Source organism: Helianthus annuus, chromosome 13 (assembly GCF_002127325.2).
Source record: "Helianthus annuus cultivar XRQ/B chromosome 13, HanXRQr2.0-SUNRISE, whole genome shotgun sequence".
Taxonomy (NCBI): domain Eukaryota; kingdom Viridiplantae; phylum Streptophyta; class Magnoliopsida; order Asterales; family Asteraceae; genus Helianthus; species Helianthus annuus.
The window spans coordinates 65,007,324-65,027,745 of NC_035445.2; the positions used below are offsets into that span (position 1 = coordinate 65,007,324).

At 34.8% G+C, this 20,422-nt stretch overlaps 1 protein-coding gene and 1 pseudogene across 1 annotated transcript; both read left to right on the forward strand.

Moving 5' to 3' along the window:
• The first annotated feature begins 5,289 nt into the window (after positions 1 to 5,289).
• On the forward strand, positions 5,290 to 11,939 carry LOC110897621 (beta-D-xylosidase 1). Its single transcript, XM_022144383.2, has 7 exons — positions 5,290 to 5,749; positions 7,835 to 8,113; positions 9,566 to 9,735; positions 9,810 to 9,907; positions 9,982 to 10,326; positions 10,391 to 10,804; positions 11,071 to 11,939. Exons 1-7 carry the CDS (start codon positions 5,330 to 5,332, stop codon positions 11,670 to 11,672), a joined length of 2,328 nt encoding a protein of 775 aa, XP_022000075.1. The 5' UTR covers positions 5,290 to 5,329; the 3' UTR covers positions 11,673 to 11,939.
• A 2,503-nt stretch (positions 11,940 to 14,442) lies between these two features.
• LOC110897620 lies at positions 14,443 to 19,359 on the forward strand (annotated as a pseudogene).
• The last annotated feature ends 1,063 nt before the right edge of the window (positions 19,360 to 20,422 follow it).

Below are 20,422 nucleotides of genomic sequence, written 5' to 3' on the forward strand. Positions count from 1 at the left end.
GTCTAGTCTTACAAGCTAGTGGTGACTCCATATTTCATAACTCAAATTGGAGAGGTTTAGACAAAGGCGCTAAAGAACGGGAACGTTGAGAAAGAATAAATGATGGATTAAATGGCGAACTTGGTGGACAATACATGTGTTTTTAAAACGAAAAGTGGTCGATTATGGATACCCAACTATTGTAATTCAGAATCAAGGTTTTGGATGAGTGACACAAATCCCGTTACTCTATTCATCTGGGAGCTACAAAGATGTATGAAGACCTGAAGAAAAATTTATGGTGCCCGATGATGAAATACGTTGTAACTCAATACTTGAATGGAAATGCTAACACATTACTATGGATTGTATAACCAAACTGCCAAGGACAATAAAGGGTTACGACACGATCTGGTGGTCGTCGATCATTATACAAAGAGTGTTCACTTTCTGCTAATACGTGAGACTTATACATCTTAGAGATTGTCAGAATTGTTTATGGACAAAATAGTAGCCTGACATGGTGTTCCAGTTACAATTATGTTAAATAGGGACACACGTTTCACGTCAAGGTTCTAGAAAAGATTTCATGAAGCAATGACAATTATAATGTTCATAAGAGCTTAAAGTACTTCTTCAAACAAAAGAATCTAAATAAGAGATATCGACGACGGTTAGAATTGATTAAAGACTATGGTTATGAGATCTTATATTACCATGGGAAAACGAATGTAGTTGTTGAAGCATTGAGCTATAATGGGATAGAAATTTCTATTCGGGAAAATTCTTACAAGCTAGTGGTAACTCTGAATGTCATGACCCAAATTAGAGAGGTCTAGAAAAAGGTGCTAAAGGGCGGGAATGTACATAAAGAACGAATGGTGGGTCAAATGGTGAACCTGGTGGACAACACAAATCGTGTTAAAACCAAAAGTCATCGAATGTAGATGCCCGACTATAGTGAATTTATAATCAAAGCTTGTGGAGGATATCCAACTACGTCGAGTTTGAATGTTTTTGATCTATTTTCCATGATTGGGCTAAGTTCTTGATTCACTTGGGGATGATGAACCTTATTTGTTCTTTTGATTTGGTTATGGATTTCTTAGTTATTTTGTGTTAGGAATTTGATTGATGAACTTTCTTCATTGATAATGAACTCTTAAAACCTTTGAAACTAGTCACTATCTTTGTGTTTGTTGATTCAAACATTTATGTTGTCTATCTCCATGTAGAACGAAACGTGTTAACTCATTATAAGAGGGTTAGAAGTTATGATATGTAGATTTGGTTTTGAAAGTTCTTGATTTACAAAAAAAAAAGGTTGTATACTTGAATTTTAAAGACTTGGTTTAATTCATTGTCATTATCCTTGAGGAGATAACACCAAACCAAAGGGTTATAGTGTTTAGTGGGTTAAACCCTGGTCTAAAATCATCATTTGATATTTTATTTCTAACATTGTGGTGGTTCTAATGTGATGTGATCGTGGCCACTTTCCAATATAGGTGTGGGGATTGATGCCCATGACTGGGGTCGTCTCATCACACGCACATTGTCACTTGCTTCATAGAACGAATTTAGTTGGTTGTCATGTGTTATGATTGTGGAAAGTCACTAAAGAGGCGTATGATTTGGTAACCTTAACTGGACCTTATTCCATCTTTGGATAATGATCTTTTAGGAATCCATGACTGAAGGTCAATTGTGTCATTAATGGGGAGTTCGACACAAGTTATTTTTCGTCTTTATTTGCTTTGTTTTCTTAAAAAAAATCATTTCAAAACCCTTTATTTGGATTTGACTAGACAATGACCGACTTCCGGTATTAACAACCTTTGTGTCCTTGGACGATACCTAGTATCTTACCACGTACGATGGGTGCACTTTCCATATGTGTATCTTAGTAAGGGACGTATTAATCGTGTTATATAAATTTTAAGCTTAGTTTCGTGTAAAAAGATCATTATTTTTATGCCCTATACAAGACACAAAGTACACCTACTATCCACGGGTATCTTAGGGGTTATTTGAAACTAGAAAGGGGGGATTTGGGGTTGTATAACACATTTCGGTTCAAACCTGGTTTCAAATGTGAGGTTTTGCATCAAAGCTTGTGTAATCATAAACCTTTATGCATGGGATGATAAGGAACATTTATTTGAGGCATTTGAATTCATAAAGTTGCAACCTTCATGTTTTTTAGACCTGCATCGTAACAGCCACAATACACAACTCGATCAGGGTTTTGAAGAAGAACGTATACTTTTCGCTCCATGAATTATCACATGAATTGTATAGCTTTTCGCAGTAGTGTAGCATTTGGCTATATAGGATTTCGTCGTATGGTTTTCATGTAATTTAGCTTTTCGTTTGGTATTTTTCGCGTAGGTCAACTTTTCACGAGGCCTTGAATGAAACCCTGCTTTTTGCTCAATATTGTGTAAGAGCTAATTGTTGACATTTTGCTTATATGTGTTGACTGGGTTTGACTTAGGAGTCCGGTTGTCGTATCCTTTTGAATTTCTAGATTTAGAGCATAACAACACATGTAGGTTACTAGATCCTTTTAGACTATCTCAGGGTGATGAGAATACTCGGGAATTGTTTTGAAAGTTAATTATGCTTAAACAAAATGAAAGGTTTTTACTAAAAAAAGGTTTTTGGCTTTTAAGCCATAGCATGGTCATGAATGTTTTGAGGTGAACGTCTAAAGTTAACATTTTGTTCTATCTAAAACCCTCCCCTTTGTATGACGTAATAACTATAATTGTATGTCTCTAAAAGACTTGGTGTGATAGCAAGGTGTATTTTCTCTTTTTTAAAAATATAGGCTATACCGTATAGATATGAGAGTATCTAAAAGTATACTAGTCTGGCATTAGAAAAAAAAACTAAAGTTTGATGGTAATATAAACACTCTAATTATATATACACATAAAAAATCATTAAATAAGAAATGTTCAAACTTTGAAAGTTACACATAAATCGAGTTAGAATTAGAAATAAATATAGATTTAAAAATTAACCACTAAGTAGAGCTAAATTTAAAGAAAAAAAATTAAAATTAAAAAAAGGAATAAAATGCGAACTCTTAGAGCATTCACATCCTAACCATCAAATTACGTGAGGAGGGGTTTTTATATTATAAAGGGTATAAAAAGTGGTTGTGAGTAGAGGAGAGAGAAAATGTTACTGTTCATCTGTATATTTGGGGTGACACTGTTCACCCGTTATAATTTTTTAATATATTTTGAAAGTAGTTGTGAGTGGAAGTGAGAGAAAAAGGTAATGATAATATTATTTAATTGAAAGGAGAGAGAAAAAGTATTTGTTTTTAGTAGAAATATATTGATATAGGAATTGTTTTTTAGTGGAATGTATGTATAATTTGATGGATTGGATGTGAATGCTCTTACTCCTCATAAATTAAGGAATTGAGTGATACCATTTTTAAGCCGCCAGCCCAACACAAATCACTTTTTTTTATGTATAAATGTATGTGTTAGGTTTTTTGAAAGCAATTTTTTTTAAGCCTGTAATTTTTTAGACTTGAATCTAAAAACTTTAAATTTAGATATTTTAAAGACTTTAGGCCTCAACCTCCTTAGTAAATCTATTTATTAATCATATTTAGATTATTAGTTTTTATCACACACATATATAGCATATACATGAAAAAGATAAAATGAAAACCACTTGAATTGAGAACACTCTATGATAAAATCAAAACCTTTTTAGTTTATGTAATATATCTTATTATCTTAAAAAAATACAACTTTTATTACATGTGTAACACAATGTCATTGTCATGATGGACGGAGCTAAATACTTGGAAGCTCCCAAGTTGTTGCGAGTTGCTCCAGGTTGGGTGGGTACACCTTCACAACCAACCCAAATAGTGGTAGCGAGTAATGATGGCGGGTACTACAACCTGAAGCGAGTAGCCAACATATTGCTGATGCTGACTATAATACACCTACGTTAGCCTTCTTACTGGGATGATAATAATATATATTATATATTTAAAAAGTTATATATATGTTTGTTAATTTTTTGTAGTATTTAAATTAATATGACTAGTAGTTCTAACAAACACAATAATGAAAATATTATGCAACTATTCAATAACACAAAATTTTAGTAGGTTTTTAACGAGCATTCACTATTCAATAACTCAAAATTTTTGTAGGTTTTTAAGGAGCATTCACATATTGACAATTGTGTTTTTTCATATTTATAATAACCATAGAATTCGTAAAGTCGTTGTAATGGAAAGTTCTGTGTTTAAATGTTGTGGTATTATGATATAGTTTATATGAAGAATTAAAGTTGTTGCTTTAGAATTAAAGTCGTGTAACATCTCGTTTTAAAGGAAAGGGTCGTTGTTTCTAATCAATATATTTAATTATATATTTAAGGTACTACTTCTGACGTATAACCACCTTGTGTATCAATTTTAAAAAAGTAGATACAAATACATGATGTTGTTCACTTGTTCTTACTATGCATATATTATAGAGTTAAATGCCATTTTAGTCCCTATAGTTTTGGCATTTTGTTAGTTTAGTCTAAAAGTTTAAAACGTCGTCATTTTAGTCCAAATAGTTTCAAACGTTGCCATTTTAGTCCACTAGGTTAACTCCATCCCTTTATTCTGAAAACGTCGCCATTTTAGTCCAAATAGTTTCAAACGTTGCCATTTTAGTCCACTAGGTTAACTTCAGCCCTTTATTCTATTAACTAAAAGGTCATTTCGGTCATTTTATATGTAATTCTGTTAACTAGAAGGGCAATTCGACCATATAAAATGATCGAATTACCCTTCTAGCTAACAGAAAAAATGGACGGAGTTAACCCAGTGGACTAAAATGGCAACGCTTGAAACTATTTGGATTAAAATGACAACGTTTCAAATATTTGGACTAAACTGGCAAAATAACCCAAACCACATGGAGTAAAATGACATTTAACTCTATATTATAAGAATGCTTATTAATTTTCCAAAACAAATAACCATTGTGTCTTTATGCATGTGCATCAATCTCGCACATATATACTAGTCAATAAATTATAAAATTTCATCATACAAAACAACCATCAAAACATATATTTTAAAATAATAATTTATGGGTATCTTGGAAGGAAAAAAGCCATAATACAGAGATAATCGGTTATGAAAATGAAGCAAAGATATCAAGTGGCAAACATCTTAATAAAGAGACGTGTAAATCCAATCATGTTCACAAAAACTAACCCACTATCTATACGCCACCATCATGTAACATGACCCTATAAATACCCATTCACTCTTCACTTTCTTCATTCAAACCAAACCTCACACAAAAAAATGGTCACCAAAACTCACACCAAATGCATTCTTTCACCATCCTCCCTCTTCTTCCTCCTAACCGGATTCTTAGTTCTCTTCAACGGAGAGTCGAGGCCGCCGTTTGCATGTGACCCGAATAATCGGGTCACTAAAGACCTCCCGTTTTGTCGGGTAAACCTACCAATAAGAGCTCGGGTTAGAGATTTGCTAGGAAGATTAACTTTGCAAGAAAAAGTAAGATTGTTAGTGAATAACGCAGCCGCGGTGCCACGACTAGGAATTCAAGGGTACGAGTGGTGGTCCGAGGCCTTGCACGGCGTATCAGACGTGGGCCCCGGGACGAAGTTTCTTCCAACGTTTCTAGGCGCGACACAATTTCCTCAAGTTATTACGACTGCTTCGACTTTTAATGACACTTTGTGGGAGGAGATTGGACAGGTAATGTGACATTTCCTATTTTGTTGTTTTAAGGAAAGGATCATATAAATTCGTTATTATCGTTTGTTGGGATAATATTCGAATCATGTCAAATTAAAAACCCCATTTATTGTTTTTTATGTTAAATTATGTGTTCACATAATATAAACAAAGTATAAGACAAACAAAAGTTATATTCTTTTCACTTATCTAAATTGTTTGGTGCATAAGTGGGTTAAGTGTGGATACGTAAACAATACATAACATACATACAAGAATATATGTCAGTAACACTTAATAATAAAATAATTTAACCGGGGTTTTTAATGTAATTTCATTGTAGGTTTGCCGAATACTAGAGGTAAGATTAGGACCCACACATCCATAACTACTCTTTATTTCTCTTTTTAATTATGCTTTTACCAAATTAATCACATAAAAAATCCTTTTTGTAATTGGTTAAGTGGTCCTTGTAATCTCTTTCTCTTTCTCTCTCTCTATATATATATGTATATTAATAGTATTTTTAAAACTTTTAAGTAAAAGAAAATGTAACGTATATTAGTCTCTCTGATTTTTATCTAGAAAAAAGAAACAAACTTGTATCATCGTTTCTTTTCTACAAATGTGTAGATTATATTATTTACACATACGTAGGTCATGTATAGGTAATAGCGTGAAGGAATCGTAATGAAAGAAATGTATGCATATTTGTTTGATGGTGTTTTATGTATACAATATACACATGAGTATATAATAAGTAAAAAATGAAATAAATGTGAACTGTTTTTTAACAAAACAAATAAAAGATTTAGGTATGTTTTTTATCCTCGGTAATTTAGTGTTCTCTAATAATTCTCACACAATTGCATGCATGTAAATACATATTTGTCTATTAAGTAATAGTATTCTGAGTAATTCATATGTTTTTATTCTAGTTATAGAATTGGTTTAGTTACGTATACGCATGGGCGAAACTTTTAAGGGGCGGGAGGGGGCGCCCCCTCTGAACTTTTCGCTCAGTAATTGAAAATATGTAGTTTTCGTATAGAAATTTTTTGGTATATACGTTTTCGACCCCTCAGTTTTATAGAAATTTTTAGATCCGGTGACTTCCGCCACTCGACCGAAAATCTCAAGTTTCGCCATTTGTGTATACGAATATTAGAAATGATTATTTTGGTAGGGTCATGGGTCACCCTCACATATCAAAACTCACGGGATAACCAAATTTGCAGCCATTAAAACGTGTGTGTGTGTGTGGGGGGGGGGGGGGGGGGGGCTGTTTTACATACTTAGGAAATTGAAAGGATGTGAATTGTAATGTATCTAATTGATTGAATTGCAAGTTGCAACAAACATTACCATTTTAGTGGTTCACTTTTGCTGATGCATTTGTGTTTATGCCCAATGCCCATATCCAAAACTAGAAGAATATTTATTTTTTGAATATTATAATGTTTGTACACTTTTAGTTGCATAAGGTACAACTATACAAAAGGTACACATTGATTGTATTTAGACTTTAGTAACGGCTTTCTATGACATGTGGACCTATATAAAACCGTTATTCATAGAGTACAAGTTTATATGCATAAGGTACAAGTGTTTAATGCATAAAAATAAGACCAGAAACCAGGAAAGAGAAGATAACTAGGGTAATAGTTTGTGGATGTCTTTGGTACAAGCTGTCATGCTCCCTTTTTAATCAGAATAAATGGTTATTTTTTGGCATGTTTATGGCCCTTACATTTGATATTCTATGACACCAATGGACCATTTATTTTGGCCCTATCCAAATTGTGGGGCCTCCTCTACTATAATAAGTTATAACCCATCTTTCATAAAGTGTTTTATTCGTCATATATATTCAATTCAATTATTAATCATAATAATGAATCGTTTTGTCTTTAAAAACCGAACTAATTGTACTTTATATATTATATATATATATTAAAATTAAACTAGTAAAGGTTATTCTTGTTCTAAGATTCTTTGGCTTTTGAAAGATAAATCATCTTTTTATGGTTTATTGATTGGCTTCGTGTCAAACATCTACTTGTTGTAAAATATATAGTTACTTACATTTAGTAACACAAATTTCAGGTGGTGTCAAATGAAGCGCGGGCCATGTACAATGGAGGAAAAGCGGGACTAACATTTTGGAGCCCAAATGTGAATATTTTCCGGGATCCAAGGTGGGGTCGGGGTCAAGAAACGCCTGGAGAAGATCCAGCATTGGCTGCTCGATACGCTGTTAGATATGTTAAAGGACTACAAGGCAATGCGGGTGATAGATTAAAGGTCGCGGCTTGTTGTAAACATTACACTGCGTATGACCTTGATAATTGGAACGGTGTTGATCGCTTTCACTTTAATGCCAAGGTAATTTAGAAATTATTATTTGCTTATAAATGCAGCATTTATAACACTCCTTTTGTGTGGTCTCACCATAACCATCACGCCATTGATAAGAGCCAACACTATATAACACACTAAAGCAAATATATAAAAATATTTATCACATTTGAACCAAAACTTCATTTTTTATATAAACTAAAAATATTCAAAGTTGACGGACGATATTTACGATTATTTTAACAAATATAATCATACACAAATATTTGAATTAAAGAAAGAGGGGTAACTTTTAAAAAAAATCTTTTAAATTTAGTCTTGTAAGTTGTAACAAGGATATAGGGGCTGTTTGGCAACTTCTAAATGATTAAGTTTTAAACCAGTAAGAGATCTGAACCATTAATTGCTTAACTAGTACGTGTTCTGAACCATTAAAAGCCAGTATAATACTTAACCATTTAGAGGCAAATGTCTAGCCAATTCAGATTAAAGGTCCTAATCATTCAGACTAGGGATGAGCTCGGTACGTCCGGTACCGAACCGGTACCGAAAATCCCCAAAAGTGGGTATCGGTACCAAATATACCCGGTTCGGTACCGGTACGGTACCAGTATTTGAGGGTAAAAACCAGTAAATACCCAGTACCGTACCGGACCGGTACTGAAAATGCTAAAAGTCGGTACCGAATCGGTACCGAAAAAGTACCCGGTTCGGTAAATTCGGTACCGGTACGGGGAACGATTTGCTCGTCCCTAATTCAGACTCAGTATAATGCTTAACCATTCAGAGGCAAGTGTCTGAACCATTCAGACATCTACTCGCGAAATAAACAGTCTAAACCATTAAGTGCTGAACCAGTAAGAGGTCTGAACCATTAAGAGTCCTATTAAAAGCTAGACATCTTCGCTAAAAATGCATCATTTAACATCTGCAGAGCTAAGAAAGGCATATATTTTCTAACTTGATTTCAAAAGATGGTATATATGATTCCTAAAACTACACCAATAACATGCCAGCAAGACAAGATTTGGAACCTTGTTGATAAATGACAATGCGACTTTTGTCCACACTCCGTCACAAAAGTGGCATTCGTCACTAATGACCTCCTTTTTATTCGATGAAACAAAAAATACAACTTTCGAATTACTCTTTAGTCTTTTTCTGACATATCATGGCACATGGTTAGTTAAACTAGTAATAAAAACATAACTTTCTTTTTTTACTTTGATACAAAAGTGGCTATCTTCGATAAAAAATCATTCAAAATATAGTCATTTTTAACTATCTCCGAACAATAAATGTTAAGAGTCGTGAGAAGTTCTCACAAAATCGTTGTGTTGCTACGTTTTTGATCCAGTTGATTCCAACAATGTTTGAAAAAAGTTTGTTTTGGTGTTGACAATTTTAATATAGTTAAACACAAAAAATATAATATTTTTTCCTAAGAAATAAAATTCTAATTGGTGAAATATTGTGTAGGTGAGTAAACAAGATTTAGAGGACACATACAATGTACCATTCAAAGCTTGTGTTTTAGAAGGTAAAGTTGCAAGTGTAATGTGTTCGTACAATCAAGTCAATGGGAAGCCTACTTGTGCCGACCCAAATCTCCTCAAGAATACCATTAGGGGGGATTGGCGTCTCAACGGGTATGATTTAAGACAACTTATGGTTCACTTTTTCCTGTCTAGAACTATATCTAATGAATTTTCTTAATAAACAGATACATTGTTTCCGATTGTGATTCGGTTGGGGTTATGTACACTAGTCAGCATTACACGGCTACACCAGAAGATGCAGCCGCACAAAGTATCAAAGCAGGTTTGGGTCAAATTATTTAATACGCCTTATTTTATTTTGTGGGTTGTGTTTATGTCTTTATTATTTTTTTCTAGGGCTTGATTTGGATTGTGGCCCACATTTGGCGGTTTATACCGAGGGGGCGATAAAACAAGGGAAGTTGAAAGAGGTTGATGTTGACGGGGCTTTGGCCAACACCCTTGCGGTTCAGATGCGTTTGGGCATGTTTGATGGGCCAAGACAACCATATGCAAACTTGAAGATATCGGATGTATGCTTAGGGTCAAGTAACCAACTTGCCCTGGAGGCGGCCCGTCAAGGCATAGTTCTTCTAGACAACCGTGGGCATGGCCCACCATTGTCAACAGTGCGACATCGCACTGTTGCTGTTATCGGGCCCAATTCTGATGTCACTGTCACTATGATAGGCAACTATGCTGGTACGTATTATAAAATAAATGATTTTATAAAAGAAAAAAATCTAATATATTTTTGGATATTTAGGTATCGCTTGTGGATATACAACACCGTTACAAGGTATAGCTAGGTACGTTAAGACAATTCACCAAGCAGGGTGTAGTGATGTGAGTTGTAGGGGTAACCAATTAATTGGGCCTGCTGAAGGAGCTGCCCGAAATGCGGATGCAACCGTGTTAGTTATGGGGCTTGATCAATCTATTGAAGCCGAAGCAAGAGATCGGACCAACATACTCTTGCCAGGGCACCAACAAGAGCTAATATCTAGAGTTGCAAAGGCTTCAAGAGGTCCATGTGTTCTTGTCATTATGTCCGGTGGCCCTGTTGACATCACTTTCGCGAAAAGAGACCCGCGAATTACAACCATAATTTGGGCCGGGTATCCAGGTCAATCTGGTGGAACCGCTATTGCTGATATCTTGTTTGGGACAACCAATCCAGGTTACTACATATCTTAGATATGATATCTACATATAAAAGCATTTTAAAACTTTTGAAGAAACCTAATGGGCTTAGGTACTTGATTGGGCCTTATAAAGCCCTTGGGACAACCAATCCAGGTTACTACATATCTTAGATATGATATCTACATATAAGACATTTTAAAACTTTTGAAGAAACCTAATGGGCTTAGGTACTTGATTGGGCCTTATAAAGCCCAACATGTTTAAATACAAAACAAATGACATTTTTTGAACTCTTTGCAGGAGGAAGGTTGCCTATGACATGGTACCCACAAGAGTACTTGGCTAAAGTACCAATGACAAATATGGGAATGAGGGCTAACCCGGCCCACAACTACCCCGGTCGAACCTATCGTTTCTACAAAGGGCCCGTGGTCTATCCATTTGGGCATGGTCTAAGTTACACAACTTTCCGACATTCCATAGCTAAAGCTCCAACAACGGTTTCACTTCCCATGTTATCAATCCACCTCGAAAACAACAACGCGACAACTTTAACTAACGGGGTACGAGTATCACACACCAAATGCTCCACCCTCTCCTCGGGTCTACACATCGACGTGGAGAATACTGGAACCATGGATGGGACTCACACCGTGATGGTGTTCTCGAGCCCGCCAGAAGGTAAATGGGCCACACACAAGCAATTGGTGGCTTTTCAAAAGGTCCACGTGGCGGCCGGCGGGCTCCAAAGGGTTGCCCTTGACCTTCATGTGTGCAAACATTTGAGTGTGGTTGACAAATTTGGGATCCGAAGGGTTCCGATGGGTGAACACACTCTTCACATTGGTGATCTCAAACATTCTTTAGCCATTAAACCAACAATTGAAGAAATAAAGTATTAATATTGATATTTTCGAATTAGACCTTCTACTATTAAAAGTTGGATTTCTACCCTCCTACTTTTACCCCTGAGTAAAAACAGCTGTAAATGGGGTGACTGCTAGCAGATTTTAGTTTTCTTGTTAATTATGAAGAAAACTATCAAGGGACTGTTAAGTCTATAGCCCTATATATTTGAAGTTCTTAATTTGTGTGCTTTATAAATGTAATATATACATTGTAACGAAGTTTAAAGGAAAATGTGAATAAGCATGGTTTTCAAGAATTCTTTATTTTGTCTCTTTTCATATATTGCTTGCAGTTTAAAAGAAACTAGTGTGAAACCCCGCGCTTTGCGGCGGACATTAATTCGGTTGGTAGTAGTTCGATTGTGGACAGTATTGCTATCGAAAGAGAAAGCCAGAAAAGTGTAAAACAATTATGATTTTTTTTTGCTCAAGACTCTTAAAAACAAGTATATTATATGTGTGATTTTTTTCGAAAAAAAAAATGTCGGGAGGTTAGAGTTTCCTAGGTTTTCTCCATTAAAAGTATTTTTTTCCTATACATTACATATATAGAGGCCGGTTATTGTACAAAATGACTTAACGTACGTTGTATACGAGATTCAGTATCAAAATGCGAAATTTAGTTTATAACAAGACTGCATGATTAATTTAACTTAATAATTAATTTGTTACTTGGTATATATCTTGTTTATTGGGTAATTGCCCAGTTCCCATTTGAAAAGGCAACCCAATTATAGATTATCAAAGGTACACAAAAATTGTAAAAATAACTAATCGAAAATGAATCATCTTTTATAATGAGTTTACAAAGCCTCAAACAATAATTAATGACAAGATTTGACCCATAACCAGGGAGAATAATTTGTAACCCAAATAATTTACAAAGCCCATCATAGGTAGATCAACTGATTTAATTGCCATATTCTGACCAACAACAAATACTGTCTGGACGACAATAGCACATCATGGTACCTAAGATGCCTTGAAAATGAGGCAAACGATTTTTTTTCACGGCAAATTTGGATCATTAGCGGGTCATTGTAGTATTATCGCCCCATCAGCGGAATCACCCGACCCGATCATATCCATATCCACTAGGCAATAATGCCTATACAACAATTCAGGAGGGAATTCTGGAGGAACCCCCTGTGGGAATCGAACCCAAAACCTTATAGTGAGTGTTTGGGATTCCTTCTAAAAAATGACTTATTAAGTTATAAGTAAGAAGTTAGAAATTCTGACTTCTCAAAAATAACTTCTCAACACACAAAAACCATCAAAATAAACTAACTCAAACACTCAATTACTCACTCACTACACCCAATTACTCACTACACCCATTTATATATTCTTATAAAGAAAGGTCGATGGTGTTTTAATTTTCCAACATACACCCTTCAAGTTTTCTCAATTGTCTTTTTACACTCTATTTACACACGTGCTTGGTTTTTCTTTTTTGGCACTCAAACTTTACACCTCATTGCCCTCATAAGTAAATATTCACTCTTTTCATATTCTCTTATAATTCTCACTATTATTATAGGAGTGCGCAAAAAGCCGAATTAAACCGAATCATAACCGAATTAACCGACAAAACCGAATCGAAAAAACAGAACAAAATAAAAAACCGGTGGGTCAGTTAATGGTTTTTTCGAAAACCACAAGTAGCGGGTCGGTTATGGTTATCAATGTTTCCATACTCACCATAACCGAACCGAACCGACATGTAATAAATCTTTGTAGGATTTAGAACTTTTCAACATATTTTTAGTATTTGATGTTTTTGACTGAAGATTTTTAGCATTTAAGGATTTTTCATATCGTTTTGTGGTTTTGGTTGAATGTTTATTTCAATTTTGGAATATATTATATCACTTTATTTGAATATTCGATAATAATTAGTATTAATATTATAGAGTATATGTATTTTTAATACTATAGACAATAACAATTTATTTCATTTTAAAAAAATTAAGCTATTTTAGCTAGGCTAAAAAAACGGTTAACCACCCACAACCAACCCGCTATAATCATCAAAACCGATTAATCATAACCACCATAACCGATCGGTTATGGTGGTGGTTTTCCATAAACCGACATCACGGTTATGGTTATGATTTTAGGCCAAAACCGACCCAAACTGACCCATACACACCCCTAATTTATTATAATTTTACATACCAATATTATCATGTTATTTAACTAATGTTTCATTAATTTTTTTTACACCAAGACTAAGTATTTGAATGGTTCTTTTATTTTTTTTACACACAAATTATGTATTTTAATTCACACAACATCTGCGTTTTAACATAATTTTTGTTTGAAAACGAGTCGGGTCAATTATAAAATGTTTTATTTTTATGTATGTTTTGACGTAAAAATTGTTTGGAAATAAATCAGGTCAAGTATAATACGTTTTCATTCGATAGTTTAAATTTGAGTTACTATACATTTCGACGTAAATTTAGTACAGAAACCAGTCTAATCGATTATAGTCTACACTTTATCACGTTGTGTATGATGCCAGTACACGTGTTTATTTTATGTACGTTTTGAGTTGGTTTACGTTTCAACGTAATTTTGTTTAGAAATAAGTAAGGTCAAATATAATAAATTTTCATTCAACGGTATGAATCAAATTACTCTACGTTTCAGTGTAAATTTAGTTCGGAAATGAGTTAGGTTGATTGTAGTCTATAATTTATCATGTTGGGCTCCAACGCGCGGCGGGTAAAAGAACTAGTTTATATCTTAAATTCCCTTCTAATCAGTTGCTTCATCATTATCTTGATATATCTAGGTCCATGATGACGAAAAGAGAAAGAATAATAATGAACCTGAACCAGCTCCGTCGGATCTATCGGAGGTTAACCCCAACATGAGCCGGTTGATGCTCTCTTCTCAGTGAGACGATGATTTTCACAACTCTGGTTGATGCTCTTTTTTCGTGATGTGTTACGAAACCCTAGGGAGCGCCTTTCAGGTTTGTGTTGTTCTTTATTTTGTTTTTTAGGATTTTATACTTTTATTAGGTTTTTCTGATTTGTGTATATGTTGGATATTTTGGTGATTGTTTTTAGAGAGGGATAAATTGAATTAGGGCTTACAAAAGGTGAAGAATGACATGATTTTGAGGTGTTTGGGTGTAAAACAGGTAAATTTTTGTAGTATTTTAAATCTTCTATAAATAGTTAAGCATGTTAAATATGTTTACGTTGCTTATACTATTCCAATAACACTCTGTTTTTAGTTCAGATTTTATGTCATAAAATTAGACTTTGGATGGATTTCCTGTTTTCTATTAAGCTAACTTTTTATCGGTTAAATATTTAACTGACATAACCTGATTCAACCTCACTCATATGCACACTGGTCGAAGTTGTGAGTTCTACGATATACATTCAGTATTAAACCATCTCTTTATATACCTCTGATTGATAGGAAGAGATAAGAGCCCGTATAACTGCATTTGCAGCCGATCTTACAAATGAAAAAGACAAATTTACCCATGCTCTCTCCCGAGCTGAAAAAATAAGGAGGCACGGCGTGAGTTAGATCGGAAACGCGATTTGCAATATCAACGCCAAATGTAAGACCTAATTATATTGCATTAAAAAGGTTTTGTGTGCAGGCCAGGCATCAAGCGGAAAAGAAGAAAGAGGAGGAAGCAAAAGCGATAGCATTGGAAGCCGAAAAAGCTACAAAAGAAGCAGCTGAAATGGCGGCTGCGGAAAGTCAAAGAAAGGCTGCTGAGGCTTTGACTGCTTCACAAGGAGCGGTTTCTAAGGAATCTGGTTTTGGTAGACTCAATAAAGCACCCGAAGGTGAATCTATATCTGTCAGCCAATATTGTTTGATAGTGAATCACCGTACAATATGTTAATCTTTCTTCTCACTTTACGAGTGGTTGAGTTGATTGCAGGAAATGTCCTCAAGGGTGCTGAGAGTGCTTTAAAAATGGAAGAAAGTAGGCTACAAATATATAACGAAGTGGTTGGAAAAGGTTTTGCTTCGGAAATGGATTCTAATCGAGTAAGTCATGAATGACATGCTTTAAAATTCCAACGTATGCACCAAAACGCAAAAAGAACGGTGTTATCTATCTCCAACCATGTTTCATGGTCCACATATTGATGAAATATTTAACATAACAAGTAAAAGCTAATTTACAAAAAAAAAAAAAAATCTATTATTTACAAGATACCTTTTCTGTAGGAATATAGCAGGCAGGGTATGCAAATGGCTAGACGTATTAAAACCATAACCGGCACAAAAGAGAGTGTACGGTGCGTCGATTTCCTCTTTCACCATAAAACAAGAAATATTGTAACTTGTAAGTTCATATTGGTGTTTGCGTTTAGCTTATTTTCGTCTCTTATGAGCTTTATCAACTTTTACAACCCAGTAACTTCTTTCGTAGTGTTTGGCCAAACTTATCTGCTTGTTGAGCCCGTTTTGTAAGCTGTTTATCAGTTTTTCTTGGGCTCATTTGTCTTTGTACAATTTTACCACTATCTTTTTTGTACACCTTTTGGAGGTGTCTCCTTTTTAGTAAGGACACAGACACAGAGTTTCACCCGACATCAGTTCTAATATTCTTTATCACCTGCTTTTTTCTCAGTGTCTTCAGTTACGGTATTGTTGCACCTGTTGGTCTTAGAGCTGCAGCATTGATGTCACCCGAAGCTAAACCCGAACAATTTGCTATTTTAGTGAGAGACATACCGGCATCATCTGATGGGCAGTCTCGAAAGGAACAAGTCGACGCGTATTTCAAAAACATATATCCCGAAACGTTCTATAAGTCATTGGTGGTAACAGAGAACAAAAAGTCAACAAAATCTACGAAGAGTTGGAAGACTGTAAAAAGAAGCTCAGACGAGCTATCATATACGCTGACTCGAAAAAAGTCAACCCCGAAGAAGTTGTACAGACTCACAACACTGGCTTTCTTGGCCTCATTGGTAAAAAGGTGGATTCGATTAAATATTATAAGTAACGAAAAAATCGACGGGTTGACCCCAAAACTCGAGGCTGCACAGAAGTCAACTATTAGAGAGAAACAACAAGGTGCAGATGTGGAGTTTTTTACAAGCAGAGTAACTGCAGGGGCTGCAGCTCAGAGTGCACACGCGCGGATGATTGACACATGGACGGTCATGGATGCACCCTGAACTGCGACAACTATTATGGATTAAACTTTCTAAAACTTATTACGAAAGGGAGATCCGACAATACACTGTGTACTTCATCGTTTTCTTGACGAAATTGTTCTACATGATTCCAATTGGGCTGATTTCGGCTTTCACCACGTTACCAAATTTGAGAAAACTGCTTCCGTTTTTGAAAGTTATTCTCGATGAGATCACGATTAGAACGGTTTTGGGAGCTTATCTTCCTCAGCTTGCTCTTGTTGTATTTCTCGCTTTGCTGCCTAAATTCCTTTTGTTTTTATCGAAAGAAGAGGGGATTACATATGAGAGCCATGCTGAACGGGGTGCATCCGGGAAGTATTTTTATTTCTTGGTGTTTAATGTTTTTATCGGTCTCACGCTTGGTGGAACTCTTTTTGATTCACTGATGGATATCGAGAATCACCCGAATTCCATTGTTGACAAACTTGCGCAAAGCCTTCCTGGGAAAGCGACTTTCTTCATCACTTTCATCGCTCTCAAGTAAGCATAAGCTTAATGTTTTATTTAAACTTTTATTATTCTGTCTTTGGATTGAATGTTTATAATTATGCGATTGTTGAATCAGATTCTTCGTCGGTTATGGATGATATGACTGATAAGATGAAACCTGGGCAGTTGACTGAAACCGTAAATGCTGCTCGGTGCTGGCTGGCTGATTACTATGTCAACCGGTCCGTCCATTTTTGGTTCATATCTGGTAATATAGGCTAACAGCTTACAATTTTAACATCCTTAACCAACCTGTAAGCTGGTGGACTGAATTTGTTTCGGTTAGCGTAAATAGTATAGTGTTGGTTATGATCAATTAGCTTCAAATATTGAGTATGATGAAGAAATAAGTTCCATCCTTAAGAAGGTCAAACATCATACATAATATGCGTATGCAAATTCTGTCCAATAGAAGCTGTTTTTGTTAGGGCCACATGGATTATTGATCATCAAAATGCTTTCTTCTTTTCTTTTGCTTCTGTATTGAAATTATAGATGTTTTCTAGAAGCTTGAAGTTGATCTCAATCCACACTTTTGTACTTAAAAACTTTTGATGTTAGTGAATTTTTTTGTTCTATCACAAGGAGTCTTCTTATTCTTAACTCATTTATGCCATATAAATCTTATTTCTGAATTCACATAGGCCAAACCAAATACATATAAAATTTTCAAACATTCTAGGATATATGGTAAGCTCAGGTTAGAGCGAGAGGCAACATCTGTTGGGAATAATCTTGATCAGGTCGGATACGGGTTAAGTCGGCAACAGGTTACTGTTTTAGAGCTAGAGGTTGACGGAATTTGTTGGAAACAAATTAGAAAATGGATGTCGGAAGTAGTTGCTGAATAATAGAGAATAGGTTGAATATTTCTTTTTGCACATGCTTAATTTATTTGTTTTCTTATAAATAGGATAGCAATAGTATTTTGTAAACTCATTTTTCTGAATTAAAGTTTGCAAAGCTGTGTGTTCATATTGTTCGTGAGTTTTTCTTGAGTGTTTAATTGGGGCCTCAACCAACAACATCGTGGGGCTGAAGTGAATGCATATCACCTTTTCCCATAATCATTTCTTTATTTCTTTTTGCTATTTGTTATTTATTCGATTTGATGATCTGTCATGTTATGCATAGGCTGCGTATGAGAAGGCTAAAAAGGAAGAAAAAGCTTCTGCTTTAAGCGAAAGAGCTGGAGGTATGTACTGCTGATTCGGACTTACGGGAGTTTATGATCTCCTATCCCGTAACTTGCGTTACAACATCATTATATTCTATATCACTTTTGTGACCATGATTGCATCGCTTTCAATATACCCAAGCTTACCTGGTTATACCAATATGGTGTTTTCAAATTTGTTATAATCCGTGGAAACACCGATGAAGAGTACAATGTCACGTAAGTGTGACATGTTATCTTCTTATTGGGTCGATTTGGGTTGTGCTTTTTCTCAAACAGGTCAAGTTATACGTTTAACTAAAACGGTAATGGCCGGAAACTTGATAGTGGCAACAATTTTAATTTTAATGTGTACAACCTTCAACGCATTTTAATGTGAGATTCAGTTTATTATTGAAAATTTTTTTCGTAATCATAACTAAGGCACTGAATAATTATTAATGGGCAACAAGTTTTTTTCCTAACCTGCTTCGATCAGTAATAAAAAAAGACCGTCTTAACCAAAACCTATTTTAATATTTAAATGTCAATGTCTTTTATTTTTTAACATTTGGTGGTGCAGGAGCTGTTAAAAGTCTTAAAATTAATATTCTTTAGGCAAGTTTTAGGGTGGCTGAATATGTTTTTATTATGCTAATACCCATGAAAGGGAGAGAGCATCCGTAGCACTAATGCACTATACTAATTTTTTTTTTTGTCATCTGTAATGTTGTTGTAAAGTTCTAGGAAGTACCATGAGATAAATTATGATGAAGTTGTTATCGACCATTGCACTATGATGATGGGACTCAAAAAAGGAATTTACTCTTTTATCTTTTATAGTTGTTGTGAGAATGCAGGGTTGATGGATATTCAACCTGTCATCAGTCATAATCCGGTTGGTTTTCGTGTGTTCTTTCTTTTTGATTAAATTTGTTTCAGTTTATATTTTGACATTATCTAAATCCATACATAGTTAAATTACATTGTTTTTAAGTATTATATTTTTATACATTGAACTTGATCATACCATCATGTTTTAGTGGTATAAATGTTGTACCGTACCACCCATAATGCGCATAGAGAACTTTTTCTAATTGACCTTCAGTAAAGTTTTTGACAGCAGCTGACTTTCCACAAATCACTACAAAATGTCTTGATAAATATTTTTTTTCTTTTCAAAAATACTCTTTTTAAACCAACACGATCCGGCTCGACCTGAAACCCGTTTCGACCCAGACCCGTAACCCATTTTGACCCGAACAAAAAAAAACCTTTTTGGAAAGATCCATTCTAACCCGAACCTGTTTTTGCCCGCCACCGACCCGACCCACCAGTTTTGCCGGATGTAGTTTTGACCAATATATCCCTGGTAGATTCGACTACACCTTCAAGGACCAGTGAAACATATGAGGTAGTGCTCTCCTTTTGATGGTGATAGTTCGCCTTCTATGGACAATTGAATACTAACAGAAAGTACCCCTTTTATGACTACATGCTTTTAAGTTTTTAACATGATGTTTCAGCAAATAATGTTGATTTTCTGATGTGGAATTTCACCATTGTAAGGTAACTTTTACTTTAAAATTTTTTATGTGTGTATGCGGTTTAAGGTTGTGAAATTTGAACACATGAACTCTTGGTCAAAAACTTTCAGTTTTACTTTTTGCTACAATTGCTTATTCAAGAATTAGATGGAAATTCCTTAGTCGTCCTTTTTAACCAAAAGCCGTTATGAGCCAAAGGACATAAATTTTAACCTACTTTACATCAGAAATTACCAAAGCTATACATCCAAATGTGTTATTGATGTGTGCAAAATGTAACATATAAATTACATCAAATGAGGCATAAAACTAACATTTTTTTAGTACTAATGTTGGTAAAAGCGTGTTTTTGTC